Raw genomic sequence first — 23256 nt, forward strand, 5'->3', positions numbered from 1 at the left:
AGAAGGAAGAGGGTGGTGATAAATGGTTATTTCTCAGATTGGGTTGATGTAAGAAGCGGGGTTCCCCAGGAATCAGTATTAGGATCACTGTTTTTGATTTTCATAAATGATATCGATGAAGGGATAGAGGGAGGGCGTGTTGTCAAAATTTGCAGATGATGTAAAGATTGGTAGAGTAGTTAATAATCGCCACCAAGCAGAGCTTCTTCAGAGTGACTCAGATAGACTTCAGGGATGGTCAGAAAAATGGCAGCTATGCTTTACTCCAGTAAAGTGGAAGGTATTGCACCTGGGGAACAGTAACCCCAAAATAATTTATACAATTGGTGGAGTTGAATTAAAGCGGGTAGTGGAGGAAAGGAACTTGGGCATCACGATCAGTCAGACAGGAAGTTCTCTGAACACTGTTGACAGGTTACAAGGAAGGCCCATGGTGTCCTATCGATGATTTATCGAACAATCGCTAGTGGAGATAACGATATCATAATCCCATTATATAAGGCCCACCGCACTTGGAATACTATGTTTAGGTATGCAGACCGCACCTAAAGAAAGACATTGTGCTTCTTGAAAGGGTCCAGAGACGGGTAACTCGCCTGGTGAGATCGGCAAAAGGGCGTCCATACGAGGAAAGACTTCGAATTGTGGGTTGCAGAGCTTGGAAACTAGATACCTTAGAGGAGATTTGATTGAGGTGTTTAAGGCTCTGAGAGGCATAAGCAAAATGAATTAAGGACGAAATTTTCACGGTTATAAATGATTCTAGAACTAGGGGCCATAATTTCAAGTTACGGGGAGGGGTTGTTCAGACTGGATTGCAGGAAGTTTTATTTTAGCCAGCGAGTTATAAATTACTGGAATAAGTTACCTACATGGGTGGTAGAGACTGACAGTTTGGGGAAATTCAAAGGTCAGCTGGATAATTACCTATGGAAGGAGGGAAACGCTTAAGTTGTATATTTCCTTTTTTTTCTTATTTATTATTATATATATATATTTTTTTTTTAATTTTCTTTTTCTTATTATTTTATTCTTATCCTGTTATTTTATTTATATTTTGTTATTTCATTACTATTTATTACTAGTATTTTATTTTATTTATTATTATTATTATTTTTTTTTTTTGGCTGGTGCAGCATAAGCCATAGGCTTCCTTGCACGATGTGGCCATTGCTAATACTAATAATGGCCCGCTGAGTACTTTTATGACGATGTTTTAATTCACTTTGAGTACAGGCAGTTCTCGCTTTACGTGTTCCCGGGTTTACAAGGTTTTTTTTTTTTTTTTCAAAGTATCAAGTATCAACAAAATTGAAAATATGAATGTTAAACATTCATAAATACCGCATTTAAATCCACGCGCGTACCTATATAATACAGTGTACCCAGCTTTACGATATTAATCCGTTCCAGAGACTCCATCGTAATGTGAACCCAATTCGTTCCACTACCTCGGAAGTTGAAATTTTCGCCATATAACTCTCTAAAATGTCGTTTTTATAGTGCAAATTGTATTAGTTACCAATTCAAATCACTAAAATGCACTACACTTTCATCGTTATCATATGTTCTGTTATAAGAACCAATTTTGAACGCCTTTGTGACATTTTTCTAAAGCACATTTCTGGAAGTCACTACCATAAAACAAAAAAAAAAAAAAAAAAAAAAACAATTTGCACTTTCCGGTTTATTGGGCTTTTCTGTTAGTGCAAGCAATTATAAACGGGTAGTAAACTCGATGTTATTGTATTTGCGGAAATACGGATAGCTGGAATTGTGTGTGTGTTTTTTTTTTGCGTTATTATGGTGAAATATGTTTCTCCTTTACTGAAATCTTCAATCGTATAAAAAACAAATACATTTTCATTCCTTTTTTTTTAAGCTTCGTAAACTTGTTACTCCGCGCAAATCATGTTAGTTGCAATTTGTGCGTTTCGTTAAAAAATGCTTATACATCTATTGAAATTTATAAATAAAATAGAAGATTAACTTGGAAACAAACGCCTCTTGAAGCATTTCTGAAGAAGACGACTCCTTGTGCAACAAACCAACGAGTGCCGAGCCAATAATAAATGATCAACGAGTGTGCATTTAGTCGATGATGAAGAATAAACATTCTTTAAAATTTAAGTCATAAATAATTTCTTTATTATTATAATTTGCTTGATTTTATAGGTTACGTTTTAATTTCTTTGGGTTAATCAATCATTGTTTAAACAAACTAATTTCATTGTTGAGAACGTACCCAATTTTTACATTGTCTATGGGATTTAAGTCCCGCTTTACGCGTTTTCGCTTTACGAGCGCGCGCTAGGAACGAATTAACTCGTAAAGTCGAGAATTACCTGTACCTATATAATACCAATTATACTCTTACAATAGTAATTAGATTACAGACTGATGTAATGTTCAAACTACAATTGATGGCATTAATCTGATCTGACATACCTTTTACATCTATTCCAATATTTCATAATATATATATATATATATATATATTTTTTTTTTTTTTTTAATGGTTCTTGTGGATTTCCAGAAACATTACAACAATTTTAATTTTACTGATGACCTCCTCGTAGAAAATAATGGACAGTCAAATTAAAGTATTTGATACTGCTTGGTTGTTCATGTTTTCTTTCTATCCACTTCCTCCATCTTTTTATGTACACATTTTCGTTCTACATCGATAAACAACGCTGAACAGCTGCATTCTTGTTTCTTCGGTTTAGTTATTACAATCCAAGTATTGAGTTTGTATGAGATTCTAGCGAGGTCCTTGTTGGTCACGAGGTGCTCTTTTATGTTAAGATTTAATTTTTTTTTTTTTTTTTATGGAAATTCCAAACATGAAAGGTGTTAGAAAGGTTGTTCCAGAAAACGGAAGTTGAATGAATAAATTACGAAGAAGAAAAAAGTTGATTCTGTGTGTTTGAAGTTGGACAGTAAAAGGATGCTGACTGCTTGTGGCATGTTCGGACTAGTTTGGAAGAGAGAAGTAGTATAATTCATAGAAGCTAATTCAGAAAAACAGTGCTTGTGGAACTATCTATAGAAAAGGCATGCATGTCTATGAGACAGAGAATGGAGAGACTTTGTAAGAGATGGGTCATTAACGTAAATGCCCTCTTTTGAATGGGATTTAGAAGCCTGAGAGAGGTTCAGGGGCATCACCTCAGATGTGGGAACAATATTCCATGGTAGGGCGGATTTCAGATTTGTACAGTGTGCGTAGCTGTTTAGAAGAAAAGTATATCCGAGAGCAAAAGAGAAACCCAATCTTTTAGATTGCAGTGGAAGCAATATTTATGATATTTCCCAAGATTTGTGTGCCAAGAGAGATTAGACGTCAGGATAATTCCTAATAGAGATAGGTGATATCTAGAAATCTGAGGGTCATCGAAAATAAGCATAGGAGCAGAAGGGTCCTTTTTGCAAGATATAAGACAGGATTGAGTTTTAGAAGGATTGAAACAACTAAATTATCTTTGCCCACTGACGAATTATCTGAAGATCAGCATTTAAGGAATTGATAGTGGATATTAGAGAAGTTGCAGCTGTTTATGCAGAGCAAAGTTTCTTAAACTGGAAGGTGGAATGCAATGTGTTGTCATCAGCAAAGTATGGATAGGATCTGCATTCAATGAAAGGTTATTGATATACAAGAAGAAAAGAGTTGGAGAAAAGAACTGAACTTTGGGGAAGACCAGCAGTAGTGGAGAAGTTAGAAGACAGAGCCATCTACCATCGTCAGCAGTGAGTGGTCAGAGATAAAACTGGATACCCAATTACCAAAAAACATTTATAAAAACCACAAGGAAGCTTATTTAGACTTTTATGCCAAACACGATCAAAAGTCTTTGAAATGTCAAGAGCAACTGCTTCTGCTTGACTTTTAGGTGGAAAACAAACTAGTATATCTCCTGTGGAACGACAATGACTGAATCCATACTAGAGATTATTGATCAGATGGAAGGTTTATAGATGGTTCAGAAGTTGAGAACAAGTGGAGAAATATCACCAGGACCTGCCGCTTTCTTGGAATCAAGACTATTCAAAATTCTCCACATCCTTTAGTCGGAAGACCATAGGAGGCATTGAATGGAGGGTAGCGGGAATGGTAGGAGGTGATTTACCACGATCATCAATACAATAGTTAGAAGAAAAGTAGGATGCTAGCAAGATGGTATTGGGTAAGAGATACAAGTCTTCCATTACTTAAACGGTGGTTTCCTTCTGTCTAAAAGTTGTAGACCAATGTCTCATCCATCGTCGCATATCCAACCATAAAAAAAATCTTCGGATCTGCCTCAAAAAGTCTAAGATGTTTCATTGAGGGTCTGTGTGGTAACCGTTTTTGATTAGGAGTGAGTCAAAATATTTGGAATCTGATGCGCAGGAGCTTTCTTCACTTCTAGGACACTACTCGAGATGTTGTTTTGTCCTCTTTTCTGTCACATCTAAGTTGTAAATGGGAAGTCAGGCTTCTGCTTTCAGTTATCATGACAGATCTGATTAAAATTTTTAGTTGTGATTACAGTTGAATGCGCCTAGACTTTGCATCATATTCAAAGCTAATCCCTGCCATGTTGGAATTCGAATACCTATCAATTTATGGTGCACGAATCATTAACTAACGTGTTCGCCATATCCCAACATGTGTCCTTGGGTGTTATGCAATGTTTTCGTTTTCAGCTTATCAATAACGTCATCACTTTTTTAAACCTGTATAAAAATACGTTATTACACAACCTTAATTTTCTGGTTAAACATAAAGAATAAAGTTGCCTCTCGCTTTTCTTGCGAAACGAAAAACTTTTCAGTCGCCCCTAGTATTTGGATCAGGCTATTCATGGCTAGCCCGCATCTAACATATAACTCATTGCAATTGTAGAGACTTTTGAAATCGATACTCCCCACTAATGTTTCTCATTGAACTCTTCAGCGAATGAAACACAAACAGAGAGGCAATGAGTAGCGAAAAACTTCGACCATAGCGGCTTCCAATGATCTCTCATTTGACTAATTTGGCGTCTCTCCAGAGAACTTAAGCCCTTACACAACAAAGAACAGCCGACCGTGTAAGTGTGTGCGTACAAAAAAGTAAAAAATAAACATGTGGCTGAAAAGCAAAATGGGAAAAAGATTTTATGCCCGGAGCGCGTAATACAACTTTGAAACACATGGGAAAAGCAAAAACATACATTGGAAATCAAGGATTGCAAAATCTAAAAGACTTTTCAAAAGCAATCACAGAAACAAATATTTTGGAAAGAAGTGATCCAGTCTCGTAGGAGGATAACTATTCAGAACTAACTCTGTTGAATATTTTACAGCATTGGGATAAAGGCTTTGTGGTTGGCCAGGTATCTATAGGGCCTCATTCAACCTAATATCTCTTGTCTAAAGGAAAAATATCGTCATCGTCGTACAAAAAGAAAATATTCAGGAAAGAAATGAATGCTATATTGGAAGGCGAATATGTCTCAAACAAAAAGCTAGTTAATTACTGCATATTTCGCGGAGAAGTAGTCATAGAAGAATTACTTATCTCAAGTAGTATGTCTAGTCGCCGTTGTAAACATAAAACTAGGTAGTAAGGTGCATTTATACCATTTGATTTCTTTATACGCTTTTCTTTCATTTTGCGATCGGTGACAGATTTCTTATTAAAGATTTCATACTTGACAACTTGAAATTCCGAACAAAAATGTTGTTTGCGCCAACAATAACACAGCTTGCTGGAGTAAACAAAAAGCCATTGGAATAGAAACCTAAAAAATTGCCGTGATGTTTATTACAAACGGGCAACAGCACAATATACAGAGCCAAAATCATCAATAGGATATATATAAACACACCAACAGAAAAAAGGTCAAGAGGTTCCAGTCAAAATGTATCCGTTCTGGGAAAATAATATTTAAATTAGGCTTTTTAAGTACATATTCGTTCGTGGCTTCATGCATCTCTGAAACTCCTGCTTCGTGATCCTGTGCAATACTTTCTGCGATACTAAATAATGCAAGAAAGCAAGCTTATAAATAATCAGCCAAAAAAAAAAAAAAAACCTTCCCATCACCTCCAATAACTTCTCCACTTCTTCCTTGAATTTATTCAAAATTACCCACCTCTATAACAAAGGTGCTTTGAAAGTTTGTTCTGCAATAAACTACCCGCTGGTTGAAAGGAAATTTCCGCACATCTATCCATTTGAATTTATGCCCCCTCACGTGCGCCATTTCTCAGCACTTCTGCCTAATTTTTCTAGATCTTTTTGCAATAAGTAGATTTTATAGTTATTATAATAGATTGACTATACAGAGCTTATATTGCATTACAGTATATAGGTTTTATAGTTATTATATACAAGCTGCAACACATTGAGACAGTCTGGAAACATTCACTGGGAGTTATTCCGCTGACAGTTGCAGGAATGCTGAATGCACTTGACTATGGATTTGCGCTTTTCTCTTCTGTAGGCAGAATCTCTGGACCACACATCCAAATCAATGTTTGCGGAGTTCAGCGGGCCGATGATGCTGTTCGGAAAGGTCGAGAGCTTTTGCAGGTTAGAACAGAGCACTGGACGGTTTCTGAGGGCTCTACCAGGGATTTTCCAGCCTACGATTGCCCAGATATTAACGAAGTCGAGAGCAGCGGAGCACAAATTAAGCGCCATTGTGAGCTTCCTCGCATATGCCAGGTGCTGGGCTGGGGTGTATCTCAGATTTATGTGATTTTGATGTTGTATGGGGTATAAATATTTACTTTTTTTTTTTTTTTTTTTGCTGGTTTCCAGGTTTGGGCAACCTGGGGACGGGATTGCTGGCACCCACCGGTATTGCACTATCTCCGGTGGGTGTGGGATTTGTGCCCATGGCACTAAAGGTAATAGTAGACCCAGGCTTGGCTGCTTGTGCCTGGGGGCAGGCAGCGGCTGCCTGGGTGTTGGCTGCTCCCTAGTGGCAAGGTGGACATACACAAGCGATTAAAAGCTTGCTGAGTTTCTGCACCACCACAGACGTGCAAGGTGGAGATGGGCTAAGGCCTAGGAGCCACCCATGATACAGGTAACACACACACACACACACACACACACACGTGTTCATATAATATAGTATATATATAGGTATAATGAGAATGATAATGCTAATGTATATAAAATTGTATATATATCTTCTCTGTAAGTTCTTGTATATAATATGTAAAGAATTGTGTGTACAAATAAATGGAAAAAAAAATGTTGTATGGGGTAGGTGAGCCCAATTGTTGGCCCACTTTAGGACCCAGAATTCCAGACCCCAGAGTATTTTCAGACTGGACATAGGAGCAGCGGACCAAACTTCAATACCATAACTGATGACAGAACTAAAATAGTAGAGGAGAAATTTTCTGACTGTTTCCTTGTTGTGCGCTCTACAGAGATCAAGTTTCATACCCCAAAAAGCCCTCAATGCTCTTGAACGCAGTTGCTGGATTTGTTCCTTATACGTTAGGTTTTCGTCGATTACCACTCCGGGAATTTTACGGAATGAGTGGCGACGAGAACATGCCCCGCAATGGAAGGCTGCAGAGAGGTTGCGACTAAATTGAGGTCTGCTTGTGCTCTAGGTAAGAAAATGATATATTTGGATTTTTCAGGGTTTATTTTAAGCCCAAAATAGGTAGCGTATTCACAGAAAGAGGAGAGATATTTGTTCAGGATGACAGAATTCGATAATTCCTCTGCTTGGTCTGGTGAGGTAAAGTGTAAAGTGTGTTTGGAGTCAAACGGCACCAGGGGTTTCCCCCATCTCCGCGTAGTTTACATTGTCGTGTGATACAGTACGCTGTAAAGGCCAGAGATTTAAAAGTGTATGGATATTGTACATGATTAGTGTTGTGTACCGTTGTTCTTCTGGCCATTTAGCCGCCAGGCCTCTGCTGAGGCCAGACGTTGCCCAGAACTAACAAACAATGTCGTCGGCGTAGGCAATGAACGCAGGTATTTCATTTATTGGTGGAATAAATATCGCTGAAAAAAGCAGTGCCGACAACGATCAACCTTGGGGTATACCGACTTCCATCTGTTTTGTGATGCAGTTATTCCCTTGCTGGAAGATAAGGCACCTCTTGGTCACCAAATTTCTGAGGAGCTTCGAGACATTACCCGTGAATCCGTAGTAGTTCTCCAGGAGGCACGTAAGTGGCTTAACTTGGACTGAGTCAAACGCTTTCAGATCCAGAAAAAAAAAAACAGCATGCATAACATAGCCTTGCTCCCAGGCTTGAAGGGTTTTTAAATTCAGGGCCTGTATGCATGTTATCGGCGATCTTTGTGAGAGCGTGTAATGTGTATGCTGAGGTCTCTGGCAAAGGATTTGATTGGCAACCACTTTAAACATGCATTTCTCCAGGCATTTGAGAAAATGGGAGAAGATTGAAATAGGCCTATAGTCAGCAGTAGAGGTCGGATTCTGCACCTTTGGGATGACTCTATAATTTAGCCAAGCGTTTGGGACGACTCCCTGTTGTAAAATTCTATTAAACAACTTCGTCAGCTCATCGCTGATGAAGTAGGAGGCAACTTTAAGGCAAAAGGTGGGAATAGTCACTTCCCATTGATTTCTTATTGTCCAGGGCGCTGATCGTCTTGATTAGTTCCTCTTCGCCAATCGTCACGTTCGTGAGATTAGTTATGTCGTAGTGGGCACTGTTCCAGGGGGAGTCCGCAGCTGCACTGTCTGTTTTGACGAACCGGGTTACATGATCGCACTGTTCGGCAGGTCTAACAATTCTGCTGACTGGATGTGACTGACCGACCGGGATCGCTGTCCACAAGCTATCCTCTTTTCCATGAACGAGTTGATAGCCTGCTTCTTGGATTTCTGGAAACTGTATCTGGCTATTGAGCACGCTGAGTATGATCTTTCTGTGGGTAATCTCTTGAATTGGGCATGTAGCCATTGTTTTTCTTTAAACTGGTGCATAAGGATGCTGGACCCCCACGGCTTCGAGTGTGGGCAGATGACGCAAACTCTTGACATGGCCACTTTAGCAATGAAAGATAACCATTTCTGAAGCCAAAACGCAGCTTCCTCTATATCGATTTCACTGAGTTTGCCATGGGGTAGAGCCTAAAGAGGTCCATTGCTGTTTCAATTTTTAGGTATTTTGGATTATATACAGCTCTCCTGATCTTTTCAATCGAGTTCGATTGGTTACATCATTCTTTCAGCAGGATGAGAGAAGCTTCAATTGGCCTGTGGTCGGAGGGAAATGCCGAATTGTACATTCATTAATAAATACAGAAACCAACAATGGGCCCAGCACCAAAGCCTGTTTTAGTAATAGGGTTTTAGGAGCATCAGGAACTAAGGCCATATTTCTCGGTGTATATTGTCTGTTAATTGCTTCTGTCTGTGGTCGATTTCCTGTTTTGCTGGACGAAAAACCCGAGTTTCCGGAGAAAAAAAAAACATGCTGCCCTCCCCTGAGACCGACTAACTCAGCCACGTTGTGAAAATATCCCATAAAAATTCCTCCCGTCATTGACGGGACACGAACTCAGGTCTTCGCCACCCGGTGTGGGGAGGACGGGATTCCTACCAACTGTGCTGCCAACGAGGGCACCGAACCCTATGGGACTCCACTAATAACATTAGTCCACGAAAAGCAGTGTCCGTTAATAACCACTATGTGCTCCCCCGCTCAGCCATCCCTTTATCCAGAACAATAACTTGCCCTTAATGCCACACTGCCAACCGGGCTAGCCAAGTGGGTAAAGTGCCTGGCAACCCACAGGTCCGGTTTCGAATCCCACCTCGGGCTTGGATCAGAGTAAAATGCAAAAACCTTGGGAGGTGCATTATGGCCACAGAAGCCGATGCACCAACTAACAAAAAAAAAAAAAAAAAATGCCACACTGCTGCAATTTATACAGCAGTCTTTTACGTGCAACAATATCAAAAGCTTTCTTGAAATCCAAGTATATGATATTAAAATTATTTTTGCACCCAATTCCTTTGTTACTGAATCATAATATCCAATTACAGAGGTAACAGCATCGCTCCTTTAAAAATCCAAGCTGTGATTGCAGTACAATTGCATTCATGTCTAAATGATCCTGCATTATTTCTTTAACCAGTGACCCCATTATTTTCCCTGGGATAGACGTCACGCTAACAGGTCTGTAGTTACTTATAAGAAAAATCTTTATAAATACATAAATAAATAATAGAATAATAAATAAGTGAAATAGAGTACAGGAAATTGGAGAAATGACTTGAGTATACTACATATATAGAACACTAAGTGCGTGTACAATAATTGTTTTCAAAATACATATGATATACGTTTCAGTGCATAAATATGTACATAGTTGGTTGGATTAAGAATGTCAAGACTCAGATTATAATAGTAGTAGCCTTGGCCATCCCATTGAGTATTCGTTTCCTACATTGTCGATCTCGACAGAACTCGTTGAAGTCAACAGAACTCATTGAAGTCGACATCTAAGTTCTGTACTCGAGATATCATCTGTTGAGGAAGAAACCGGTCCGACAGATGAAGGCTTTTTTGCAGAGGGCATAGCTGGGGAGTTGCTCGTAGACGTGCCACTGGGATCCTCCATGCACAGTTGTCCCAGAAGGAGGGGGAGGAGATGAGATCGGTCATGAGTTTGACTGTTGTGACGAGCTTCCTTTCATTAATGAGCGACTTAAGCCTTGGGATGTTAAGTGCGTTGGCCAAAGCGGTGGTCCGGAGCTGGGGGGGAGGCAGGTTAAGTTTGTGGCACGCCCACTTGAGAAGCCAATACTCGGATGAGAAAACGGGTTTGGTTGTTGATGGAGATGCAGAAGCCCAGATCTCTACAGCATAGAGAAGTAGCAGATACACTATGGTTGAAATGTATCTCACCATGGTGAATTTGTCTGTTACATGGTGCAGATATTGCTTGCATATCCATTTCAGTCTGGCGGCTTTTGTGAGGAGTATGTCTACATGCTGGCCGAAAAGAAGCTTTGGGTCAAATCTGATTCCTAGGTTGATGCGATGTTGGACAAGCGAGATGGAAGCTCCATTGAGGGCTGGATAGATTTTTGTTAGCTGTTGCTTTAAAGAGAAGACCATGATTTCTGACTTCTCAGGATTGATACGCAGACCAAATTGTTTGAGGTAGATGCATATTGAGGAGAGAGTGGATGTTAGCTCTTCTGATATTTGGTGAGAGGCTTTGTTTGCCTTGAGTAACTTTAGATCGCCAGCATATACCAGGATATTTAACTTTTGGATTACCAGTGGAGCAATAAGTGCGGTGAAGAGGAGGCCAGATAGTACTGCCCCTTGTGGGACTCCAACCGAGATTACTTTGCAGTATTGATGCCACTTGATTCCCATTAGTGAATTGGGGATCCATTCGCACATCTCAATCACACGTATACAAGGAACTCCTCTCAATTATTAAAAATCATTTAGCCTCCTGTTAGATGTGATTAACTTTTGGAATTATCCTCCCTAAAGAATTCCTCATGCTTGAATATATATCCAAAATACCTGTCCAGAATCATCAATCGTTAAACCATCGACATCAAGTGGACCAATGCGATTCAACCCCTTTCTTCTTTCCTCTGTTAATTTCATTTCAGTCAAGAAGTGTATGCTGCTTTTATTTGCATTCTTTGCCAGATACTTCTCGTAGTCTGCCTTAGCTTACCTCACCTCCTTTGTGACTTGATTACAGTCTAGTTTATATTTACCATAGGCTTCCGCAACACCTGATAATTTATATGCACCCCAAGTATTTTTCTTCTCTGCAACAAATCTCATCGGATCATCTGACATCCATTTAGGTCTAAGCCTGGAACGGTATTTCTTAGTTGGTATGAAAAGCTTGGCAGCTTCCCATTTAGAATTTGCTGTTGGCAACATCATCAGTTGTTCCCACTTTAAAACTGTCTGAGACCACCATGGTCACATTTACAAAAGCAAAACCCTTTACCTTTCACAGTACTTATGTCTTTAAGTGAATCCCACATCAGCGCAGTGATCACTGCCACCCAGCTGGTCTTTTACCTGCAGATTCTTAATGCATGAAGAATCGCTGCTGATAATCAGATCAAGAGGTTCTGCTTTCTGTTGTTGCCTGTCTAGCATGCTGCTGTAGAAAAAGCCATCCAATAAGTCCACAAAAGTCTTGCTAGTGTGCGAGTGACTCACTCCAATTCTAGTCAATATCTGGAAAGTTAAAATCCCCATAATAAGACACTCTGATTTACTGGCCCATTCTGTTTCTCTGCATAGCTGTTTGGTATACTCATCAAAATCATTTGGCCTATAACACACTCCTACTCTCATTTTTGCTTTCCCAGTGCTTATGGCACACCAAGCTGACTCAACATTGCACTGGCCCCCCCATGTCGACTGATTGCACTGCCTTAGATTTAATATGCTTCTTAACTAAGAAGCGCTAGCTAAGAGCACAGCCTTTCTCCTGTCCTGTCTTTCCTTTTCTGTACACACTGTACTCTCCATATTCAATTTCTGCATCTCTTATGTCTGTGTGAGAATATATCTCCCATGTTCCGACAGCATTTGATGAATTAATTAGTAACGCAAATTAAAATTTATTTACTATTATTCTAGGATTACTGTACATGCAAGTATACAAGCACTGTTTTTATTCTTAGGAACCCTAACACAGCCCATGTATTTACTTGTTCCATAATGACCCACAGCAGGGTTTGAAATCCTCGACATCTTGCTTTCCAGGCTGCTGCATGTTCCAATTGAAGCAATGCAAGAATCACGTTCTACGTTTCTAGCTAATATATTATTCTATATATCCCCCCCGCCCTCGTGGATGGCACAATTGGCAGAATCGCCGTCCTCCCCACACCAGGTAGAAAAGACCTGAGTTCAAGTCCCGTCGATGACGAGAGGAATTTGAGTGTTTTTCACAACGTGGCTGAGTTAGTCGGTCTCAGACGAGGGAGTACGGTTTTTTACCATGCTACCCTCCGGAATCTCGGGTTTTTCGTCCATCAAACAGAAAATCGACCATAGAACACAAGCAATTTACAGACAGTATTATATGGAGCAATATGGCCTTAGTGGCTATTGCTCCTAAAACTTAACTACAACAACAACTAGGCTGCTCAAATAAACTCTTCATACTCAGGCTACGAAATTTTCAAACGCCACTCGTATGTTTCATTGAATAACAGAGAGAATCTGAAACTTTACAATCCGGAATTCTTTAAAATCCCGCACATTTTACAATTTGTAATAAAATTTACAATACTTTAAATATTAAGGAAACTACCGAACTGGTATCAAGGATCAAATTTGTCTTTACGTATATATACAAAAAAGGAGTAGCATTTCTTTCTTTACAACATGCTTGCACGACTATCTTGTCCTTTAACAATCTGTTTTTGGGCCAGCAGGATTTAAAGTGCACGAATAATGCAATGGTTTTAATTCTCACAGCAGAACAAACTTGACTTTGTAACTAGTTGCTCTGGTATTGCACCACAAAGATGAGACTGCTATGGAAGTCTCTTTCAGGATCAGGTGGTCCGTCATCAGATAACATGTGGTCTCTAGCGACAACCTCAGGCAAAACAGTTGTAAAGAAATTTTTCATGTGAGCTGCATGATTCGTACACAGTACTGCACATGAGATCATGCAGTATACGAAACCAGTTTTCAAAGATGCAATACAGCTAAAGCTATCTTTTTACAATGGCCAGCTTGTTCTGCTGTGAGAATTTAAATACAGTTTAAAACCTGTTATTCGCATAAACAGACCAAAGGACAAAATAATCATAAAGTTCACAGATGTAAATCCGTTCATAAACGGATTTACATCTGTGAACTATTAAAAACTGTAAAATATTAAGCATAAACAACTGAACGTTGTTTATGCTTAATATTTATTGAAATACGTTCCTCTAAAACTGTTCCACACTTGGAATGTTCTCTAAAATCCGGAAAATTAAAATCAAACACCTCTCAATCCACGAGGTTGCTAGATTTTAATGAATTTACTGCATACAGAAGTAAATAATGAAAGACTTACTTACATTTTGGTCAGTTACTTCACTATGCTTCCTGTAAGGCCTCCGTAGTCGAGTGGTCAGGAGCGGGATGCAGTAGCACACGCTCTTTGAGTAGATCGTGGTTTAAGCCCCTGACTGCTAAATACGGTCGATATGCCAACCCGCACTGGAGCAGCATGGCAGATTATGGTCCAATTCCCTCAACATGAATTGTTGAGGCTTCCATCCTGCAGTGGACTGATATTGGCTGCAGTTTACCTTTTTTATGCTTCCTGTGAAAATCAAACTAGGCTGCTAATATACGCGGCCCTACTATTAATATCCAGATATCCCCCTCCCCCCTTCTCAGTTGACAGTTTAGTCACGTCCTACCCAAGCACTACGTGTCAGACAACTCTATATATACTCTTGTAAGCCTCTGAAGAGACACTAGCATGACCGTGAATGAAAGATGGCGGATTTTTAGTGAAGAATGATAGTGTGCCACATAAGCAATTGGTATGCATGTGACATTTCAACGGCAGTGAAGATTCTTCGCGATGAGGGCTGCAAATTGAAGCGGACTCGGCTGAAACCAGTCCGCTTCCTCCAAGAACTGGCCAAATGCAGAACATGCACTTCCTAAAAAATGATAAACAGGAATTGGAATTGTAACTGTAGCAAAATGAATTCCACAAATCATTCCATTATGCCCATCACAATGACCTGGAAAATCTTCGATGTTGACAGAACGTGACAGGAGGCCCTGAAAAGAATCGTCAGTTCAGATGCGGATCGATCGACATTGTCGCAGCAAATATACAGGTATATTTGCTGCGACAATGTCGGCATACAGTGCACAAGACAATGCAAGATATGGGGTACCACAGTAGTGCAGCCGTCCCCAAGCAACTAATCATTCCAAATAATGCCAGACGGGTCTAACTTGGCGTAAGGTTCACCGCTCTTGACCGTAGACCAATAGAATGCGGTGCTTTGGAGTGACGTCACAGTATATGTTCAAACAGTCTTACGGTCGTGCGTGGGTGTTAACGGATACTGAAAAATGCTACCTGCCCGACTGTATCGTCCCGATAATGAAGTTTGGCGGAGACAATGTTAGTCGGGGGCTATTTTTCATGGTTTTGTCTGAGATCATTGGTTGTTTTGGATAAAACCGTGACTGCTGAGGTCTATCTAGGGGGTCCTGAATAATAATGCGTTACCTACGTTGTTGCAGCAACACGTCGGGAAAAGGTCCATACCTATACCAGCAAGACAAAAGACAACGCTCAATGGAGGTGAACTGGTCGTCGCATTGAAAACCAAATGACAGAAAATATCGGAGGTCATTTTCAAAAAAAAAAACCTGGCAGTGTTTTACGAAGTCTAGAGGCTGTCATAAAGGCTAAAAATTTCAGCAGACGTTGTTAGTTTCCATGTAAATAAATATTATTTGCAGGTGTGCATGCGTCCGGATATTAATTGCAGGGCAGTGTATATTTTGTATATCTAACTCATCCAACACTATAGTTATCAGTTACTCTTGTATTACAATTTGTAAAACTTCAATACGAATGATTAAATGCGCAAAACAGGGATAAAAGTCTTTCTACTTGAATGGGCTTTGTTAATAGGTCTTTCACATTCAACAGTATTTCTCATAAGTAATCTTTATTGAATAATCAGAGGACGCCATCGACTCTCAATCTGAGCAGTTGGCTCAACCATATAACTAGGTTCCCGGCTCAGCCGGAATCCACTACACCAATGGAATTCCCAATTAATCTGATTTCAACAGACCCCTTAAATTCAGTTCAACTAACTAAATATCAGCTGATTGATGCGATAAATAGTTTAGCACCTACAGCCGCATCCGGCGCCGACGAGATTCCTCAGTTTATGCTGAAATGCCTGAGTACATTTATTGTTGTTCCCATTCTGTCGTTATTTAACAAAATCCTTCATCAAAAATTCTTCCCTCCTATGTGGCATGTCTATCTAGTAAGACCGCTGCCAAAAATACGCTCTGCTTCTCAGCCCTGTCACTTCCGTCCTATTTCTTCTGCATCAAGCCTATTAAAGCTCTTTGAGAAATCTCTTCTGAAAACGTTGACCACCCAAATAATGCCACATCAGCCACCGCAGATCCACTATGCCACCCGGTCAAGATCCACCGCTACAAATCTAGTCACCACCACTACCAAGATCCTCGAGGCATTTGAGCACGATTCGGAAATCACCGTTACGTATATCGACGTCCAGGCGGCATTTGATTCCGTATCCGTTCACGCGTTGGCAAGGCTACTACGTGAGTATTACTTCATTGGCGGACACGTGCTCTGGTTTATTCAGCCAATGCTTGAGAACAGGACTATTATTGTTCGTGATGCCAATCGGCGCTACACCAGAACTATTACAGCTGGAGTCTCACAAGGTGGGGTCCTCTCTGGTAGCTTGTTCTCATGTGCTCTTCTGCCATTCGTGATGGGTCGAACTGATATCATCACCTTCGCTGATGATATAAAGCTGTTCACTGCTATCAACCCTGGAGACACTGCTGCCTATACAAATGCCTTAATCCTACAGAAAATCCAGAACCTCGACGCATTCCTCTCCCTTTTCGGCCTTCACATCAGTCCTAAGAAGTCGAAACAGTTGACTTTCTCTTTCAAACGGAACCCAACAATGGTGCAACTCAATCAAAGAGGATCCCCAATTTCTGCTGTTCAGCAACATACCGATCTGGGAGTTATATTTGACCAGAAGCTCTCCTTTCTACCACACACACACAGACCACCTGCAAATAAAGTTCTGTCGACTCCGGTGGATGCTTAAGCAACGACTTATGCATGTCCATGACCAGGCTGTTAGGGGCAGACATATTAAGACATGTGTCTATCCGGTCATACTTTACGGCGCAGAAGTCTGGACCTCAACTGCCACAACGCATCTGAGACGGATTTTCGCAGGCGAGTTTTGGCTAGTGAAGTGGGCCATATGGAAATTTTGGCTTCCCCCTGCACCAAGGACCATCCAGATGGCGGCAGCTCTAAACATCACACGTCTTCCTGTCATTATCCATGAGAGAAAACTCGTATTTGCTGTAAAAATGATGGTTGCCATCATTTCGGAACTAGACTTCTGGGCTAACTGCGGATGGAGGATCCCATTACCAGGCCTTCGGGCCAATCTAGTCCTTCAGGTCACCACAAACCGGTTAAAGCTATCCGATCGGTTCTTACCCGTGCAAATGCTGCAGTTCATACACTCTTGGACGGCGACCTCTACAAGTTCGCAGTCGATAAAAAACATAGGCAGAACTTACTCCACCGAATTCCTTCTCAGAACCACGTCACAGGACATTAGGACCTGCTCCCTTCACTGCCATGGATCCATCACTATATTGTTCCAACTTTCTGCACCTGCTCAGATGACTCCAGCACTGTAAAAGGACTGCTCCTTGGAGAGTAATTTAACTTGATAACATGCTGTTGTGTATATATTTTCATGTGTAAATTTGTCATTTTTTTCTCCAATTTTTAATCCTACACTTGTATAATTAGTAATATATATATATATATATATTTTTTTTTCCCCTCTTATCTCATCCTTGTTTATTACATTGTATTAGCCTTTACTGTAAACCCCTGGCTTGTAGCCGTGAAGGGTATTGTGTACAGCGTGTGCCTTTTGTATGCAATAAAGAGTTTTTTTTCTTCTTCTTCTTCTAATAATCCAGTAAGTTCATGCGATTTTGTAATATTTGAGAATTAAAATAGTTGAGCAATTATAAGATTCTTCTTCTTCTTTAATGCTGCCGAATGGCGTTTGCGACTTCGTTTTGATATTGTTCTCTGTCTAGCGCTGCGTGTAGAATTTGTGCTGTTGTCATGTGAAGCCAGGTGTTGATGTTATCTAGCCATGCCATTTTCGGTCTGCCTGGGCGTTTCTTGCCTTCGATCTTTCCCTCCAGGATGAGTGATAGTAGGTGATATTTTTGTTAGTTCCTAGCGATGTGACCTAGGTATTTGCATTTCCTGCTGATGATGGTTTTGAGCAGGTCCCGTTCCGTGTGCATGTCCTGCAGGACCTGTGCGTTGGTTATCTTGGCCGTCCACGGAATTTTCAGCATTCTTCGGTAGAGCCACATTTCGAAGGCCTGGAGCTTTTTTGCAGTGGCTGATGTTAGAGTCCAGGTTTCTACACCGTAGAGCAGTATTGGCCAGATGTAGCATTTCAATGTGCGTAATTTGAGCATGATGTTCAAGCTTCTGTCGGTGAGGAGGGTTCACCATTTGGTGAATGCCTGCCTGGCTTGTTCAATTCTGCTTTTGATTTCGGCCTCATGGTTCAGCTGGTCATCAATGAGTACTCCGAGATACTTGAAGCGGTGTATTTGCTCTAATTTTTCGTTGTTTAGTTTGATCGTGATTTTGCTTGCAGTCCTGCTGACCTTCATCACCTTTGTTTTCTTTTTGTTGATTCGTAGCCCCCATGCTTGGCTTTCTATGTCCACTTCGTTCAAGATGGTCTGTAAATCTTGTTCTGAATCCGCTATTAGTGCTGTGTCATCGGCATATCTTAAGTTATTGATGTAGTGTCCGTTAACTTTTATGCCGATGTTCTTGTCACCCAGTGTTTGGTCGAAGATCATTTCCGAATAGATGTTAAAAAGAATGGGAGATAATGGACAGCCTTGCCGGACGCCTTTTTTTTATTGGAATTGGGTCTGTCAGGTCGTTGTCATAGCGAAGCCGGGCTGTTTGATTCCAGTAGAGAGTTGTAATAAAGTTGATATCATTGTTTTCAAGCCCAAGTTTTCTCAGTCGGTCAATTAGGCGGTCGTGGTCTACTGAATCGAAGGCTTTCTCGTAGTCAATAAAACATATATACACGTCTTTTTGATGTTCATAGCACCTTTGTAGCAATGTTTGTAAACAGAAAATTGCTTCTCTGGTGCCTAGTCCCCTGCAGAATCCGAACTGTGTGTTTCCTAGTGCACTTTCGCACTTACATCTTATCCTTTGCTGAATCACCTTGAGGAAGACTTTTAGCACCTGGCTCATTAGACTGATCAGCCTGAAGTCTTCGCATTTCCGGCTGGTAGCCTTTTTTGGTAGGGCCACAAAGATGGATTGGAGCCATTCGGATGGAATGTCGTTGTTGTTGTAGATTTGATTGAACCATTTCGTTAGTTGTTGGATGTTGCTGTAGTCTAGTTGTTTCAGCAGTTCCACATGAATCTGATCAGGTCCACAGGCCTTGCCTGGCTTTGTTATTCGGATGGCATGTTCCACTTCAGATGTTAATATGTGGAGATTGTCTTCCTGTGTTTGTTGTTGCGTTTCTGCCGGTTTTCTGTTGGTGACGAACAGATTGTACATATAGCTCTTCCAGGTGTCGAGTTTGGCTTGTTTATAAGATTAGGAAAATTATTTTTCTAATGTTAGCTTTTTTAAGTCGTATTCTATTTTTGTGAGATCTGGCTATGAAATCAAAACCAGCCATACTATACACATAAAAGTAACAACTTAATAAATAGAATCATACAGAAAGTATAAAAAACTCACCACAGCGAAGAATCCGGAACTGTTTGCAATTCTTTCAGCATCAAAATGCCACATGACAGGGATGGGAGAATGAAGAACCACGACCAAAGGACCCGCATGGGTGCTGTGCATCAGCCGTGGTTTCACCTGAAGAGATACACTCGGCAAATAGCCCGTGTTTCCGACGGTGGTCCTCCCAGAACTGGCCAAATGCAGAACATGCACTTCCTAAAAAATGACAAAACAGGAATTGTAACTGTAGCAAAATGAATTCCAGTAATCATTCCATTATGCCCATCACAATTAGTGATGGGCATAATGGAATGATTACTGGAATGCAATTATTACATCTTTCTAAAATGCACTTATTACACCATTCTAAAGATTTCTGAAAAGAGTCAGCAAAGGCCTTCAAAGAGATGACGTTCAGTTCGGCCCTTACATTTTTCTTTATGTCCTCAGCATCCTGAAATCTTTCCTCTGAAGGCAGTTTTCACCTTGGGAAAGAGGAAAAAGTCCGTTGTTGCTAGATCGAAAGAGTAAGGTGCATGGTCGATCTGTATAATGCCATATTTCGTCAGAAATGTCTTCACAACAAATGCATGGCACATTGTCGTGCAACAAGAACCAGCTGCCCTTCACTAGAAATTGCAGCCTCATCCCCCAGGAAATGCGCTTCAGTAGTCTTTAAAGCTGTATGTAGAATGCTCTCTCTCGCTCTCCTTGGAACCACATTGTTAAAAACCGTGAACAGCATCGTCTTGATCCCGGACTTTGTAAACAAAACTTCTTGAGCCTTGCTGATAATTTTGAAGTTGCATGCTCTCATGCTTCGTCTCTGGGTCGTACTGTATTGTCACTGGAGATGAGTGTTGGGCGTTTCAGCCCAACACTCATCTCCAGTGACAATACAGTCGAGGAAATTAAGATTGCCTTGATAAACCTGGACGATGTCTTCGATTAATGATACTCTTCATTGCTTCTGTGCGGCATAAATTTTGTATAGACCTTCCTTTTCCCTAACTCTTCATGCAGAATACCGTCTCCTTATTCATATCCAACTCATCAACCATCATTCTGAGAGTCAAATGACGATCTCTTCCAACTCTCTCTCTCTCTCTCCTCATTTCGAGAGGGTGACGAACGCACACTTCTTGGGCCATTGAAAACACCCTCATGTCTGTCTTTGAATCTATTATCAAAAAACAGTGAAACAAACGTCCGTCATTTTTCATCTTCGGTAATATACACACATTTTGCCTTACGCACTCTTTCTGAAATTTTCGAATTTGGTAACCGATACAAATAGTATATCCGTCATTATTTACAAGACATAATACCTACCGTGTGTATTATGTCTTGTAAATTTCTCTAAAGTTCTCTGGTCAATTTGCCTGTTTTATTGGATGAAAAACCCGATTCTCCGGGGAGGAGGAGAATCTTGTCATTGTCGCCTGAGACCGACTAACTCGGCCAAGGAATGAAAAAAGTCCATAAAAGTTCCTCGCATCATTGACGGGATTCGAACCCGGGTCTTTTTCTACCTGCTGCTGAGAGGACAATGATTGTAACCACTGCACTACCAGAAAGACTTTTTTTTTATTTATATAGAGCATTTAGCATCTAAGGCCAAATTGCACTGCGTGTATTACGTCTGTAAAGGTGTGTGTGTGTGTATGTGTTCACCGACATTTGTATGTTGTGTTATTGAAAATTCTGGGAAGAAACCACCAGAAGAGGGTGGGGGAAAGGATTATACCTTCTACCTGAGACAGGCTAACTACAGCCTAGAATGAAGAGGATGTCAGAAATTCCTCCATTTCCCGACCTTGGTTCAAATCCAGGCCTTTCCAAACGAGTGAAAAGTGGCAAAACCACTATACTGCCAGAGAGGACTAGTTTACAAATTTGTTCTATATACTGGATGTGGAAAAGCACGTCCTTTTAAATTTCGGTAAACTAGAACTGCTTGATTAAAGATTGAAATGCTTAAAATTAAAGCACTTTGCCCACTGCTTCTTGATTTATACAAGAACCTTGTATAATCATTTTCTGTTTATGTACCAGCAACACTGCGACAAAGTGTACAAAAGCAGTGAAACAACCAGTATTCCAACTGAATAAGTAATCGGAGTTGGAACTTGTTGCCAGTCCGAGATCTTTATTACCACAACTCGTATTTACATAAAGTAAATTGCAAAACTCAAATCGTATACAAAAATTCGAACCCAGAATCAGCTGTCCAATGCCGAATTAAAATAAATAAATAAATAAAACGCTAAATGCGAATGTATTTACAAATCGCCTGATTGTAAGAAAGAAAATACTACGGACTTTTCCTTTTATGAACCAGTCGACCGTGAATCTAAGGATACAATACCGTTTTCCTACTAAACCATCTTTAGAAAGTTAAAAACAGTGTTGTTAACTTTCTCTTAACCTTGAAGGAATAAATCAGGGGCGTCCAACCTTTTTCAGACTTGGGACCAAACCAGATAAATTCATGACGGTTGCATGACTTTTCGCAATCAGCGGGGTGAGAACCCTCCAGAGTTTCTTATTAATATTGCATTTTCCAAAATAGGATTTAATTTCTGTCAATCAATGTTTATATTTACAATTTAATGATTACATGGGATATTTTAACATTTTGAAATACTTGAAAATTTGTCTCCTAACCTAGTTTCCGAAAAGCTAAATGTTTCTACTTTTCTGTTACTCCCTCGGAGAAACACTCGAAGTGAATTCGGGACATTCAAAACATTTTTTCTTACACCATAAGTATGTGCGAAGAAAACACACCACAACCCGGAAACCCAGCAACTCTGTCATGAGGGGGCGTGATCTGTCACCGTAAAGTGCCTGTTCTTGTACACAGCCAGAAAGTTCAAACACGTGATCAACCTCAATGCAAATCGTGCAAATGCTCCAGAAGGAGGGGAGAGAGAAAAAAGGGAAAAATCTATGTTAAAAAAAAAGCACACGGGGAAACAACATATGCCGAAATGTGTAACGTGATCAGAATGCACTGTACCACATCGGTCACGGCTATGCAGTTAGAGCACGCGGATGGAGGACACCCCACAATTGTTGTCAACACAACGTGTCATACACTGGTGCAGCTCACATAAGAAACCGTGACTCGTCGTGCCCTTCGAAACTGCTGTCAAGTGGAAAGAGCTGTCTTCATCCTTAATTACAGGTACTATAAATCGGGTTCAATCAGAAAGTTCTACCTGTTCCAGCTCAACCAACATTAATCTTCAGCCAACTTTTATAAGTGGGAAATGGAGGAAATAAACAGGCAGATGCAGCCGACTGAAGTTTGATGGTGTGGTTCGGAATATGTAAACAGATAATGTACACAGTAAACAGATAATGTGAAAACAATGGTGTGTCTAAAGCAACCATCTCAAAAGTATGAAATGAGTGGAAGACAAAAGGAGAATGCAGCTCTGAAAGGAAGAAATGCGGCAAAAAGTCGGTACTCTAAAAAAAAAAAAAAGAGGCAGAAGAATTTAAAGCGAATTGTGCTTCAGAAAAATGGCTGAAAAATTCTATTTGGGCACAGAAAGTTCCCATTCTAACCGAACAATGCAGTGGGAGTTGAAGAATCTTGGATTTGGTAGTCGTAAGCCACTTCTTTCTGTAAAATCGAAAAATTCGACTGGAATGGTGCTACAAAA

The 23256-nt window shown here is 40.3% G+C and overlaps 1 protein-coding gene across 1 annotated transcript in view; it reads right to left on the minus strand.

Moving 5' to 3' along the window:
* LOC150087761 (transforming growth factor beta receptor type 3-like) overlaps window positions 1–23256 on the minus strand; it is a 371467-nt gene that overhangs the window by 207330 nt on the left and 140881 nt on the right. The window contains exon 4 of the mRNA XM_090369867.1: window positions 19592–19798. Within this exon, the coding sequence (XP_090225993.1) occupies window positions 19592–19798 (207 nt within the window). The remainder of the gene's footprint in view (window positions 1–19591; window positions 19799–23256) is intronic.

This window comes from Mastigoproctus giganteus, chromosome 3, assembly GCF_048544385.1.
Source record: "Mastigoproctus giganteus isolate SK-2022 chromosome 3, ASM4854438v1, whole genome shotgun sequence".
NCBI lineage: Eukaryota > Metazoa > Arthropoda > Arachnida > Uropygi > Thelyphonidae > Mastigoproctus > Mastigoproctus giganteus.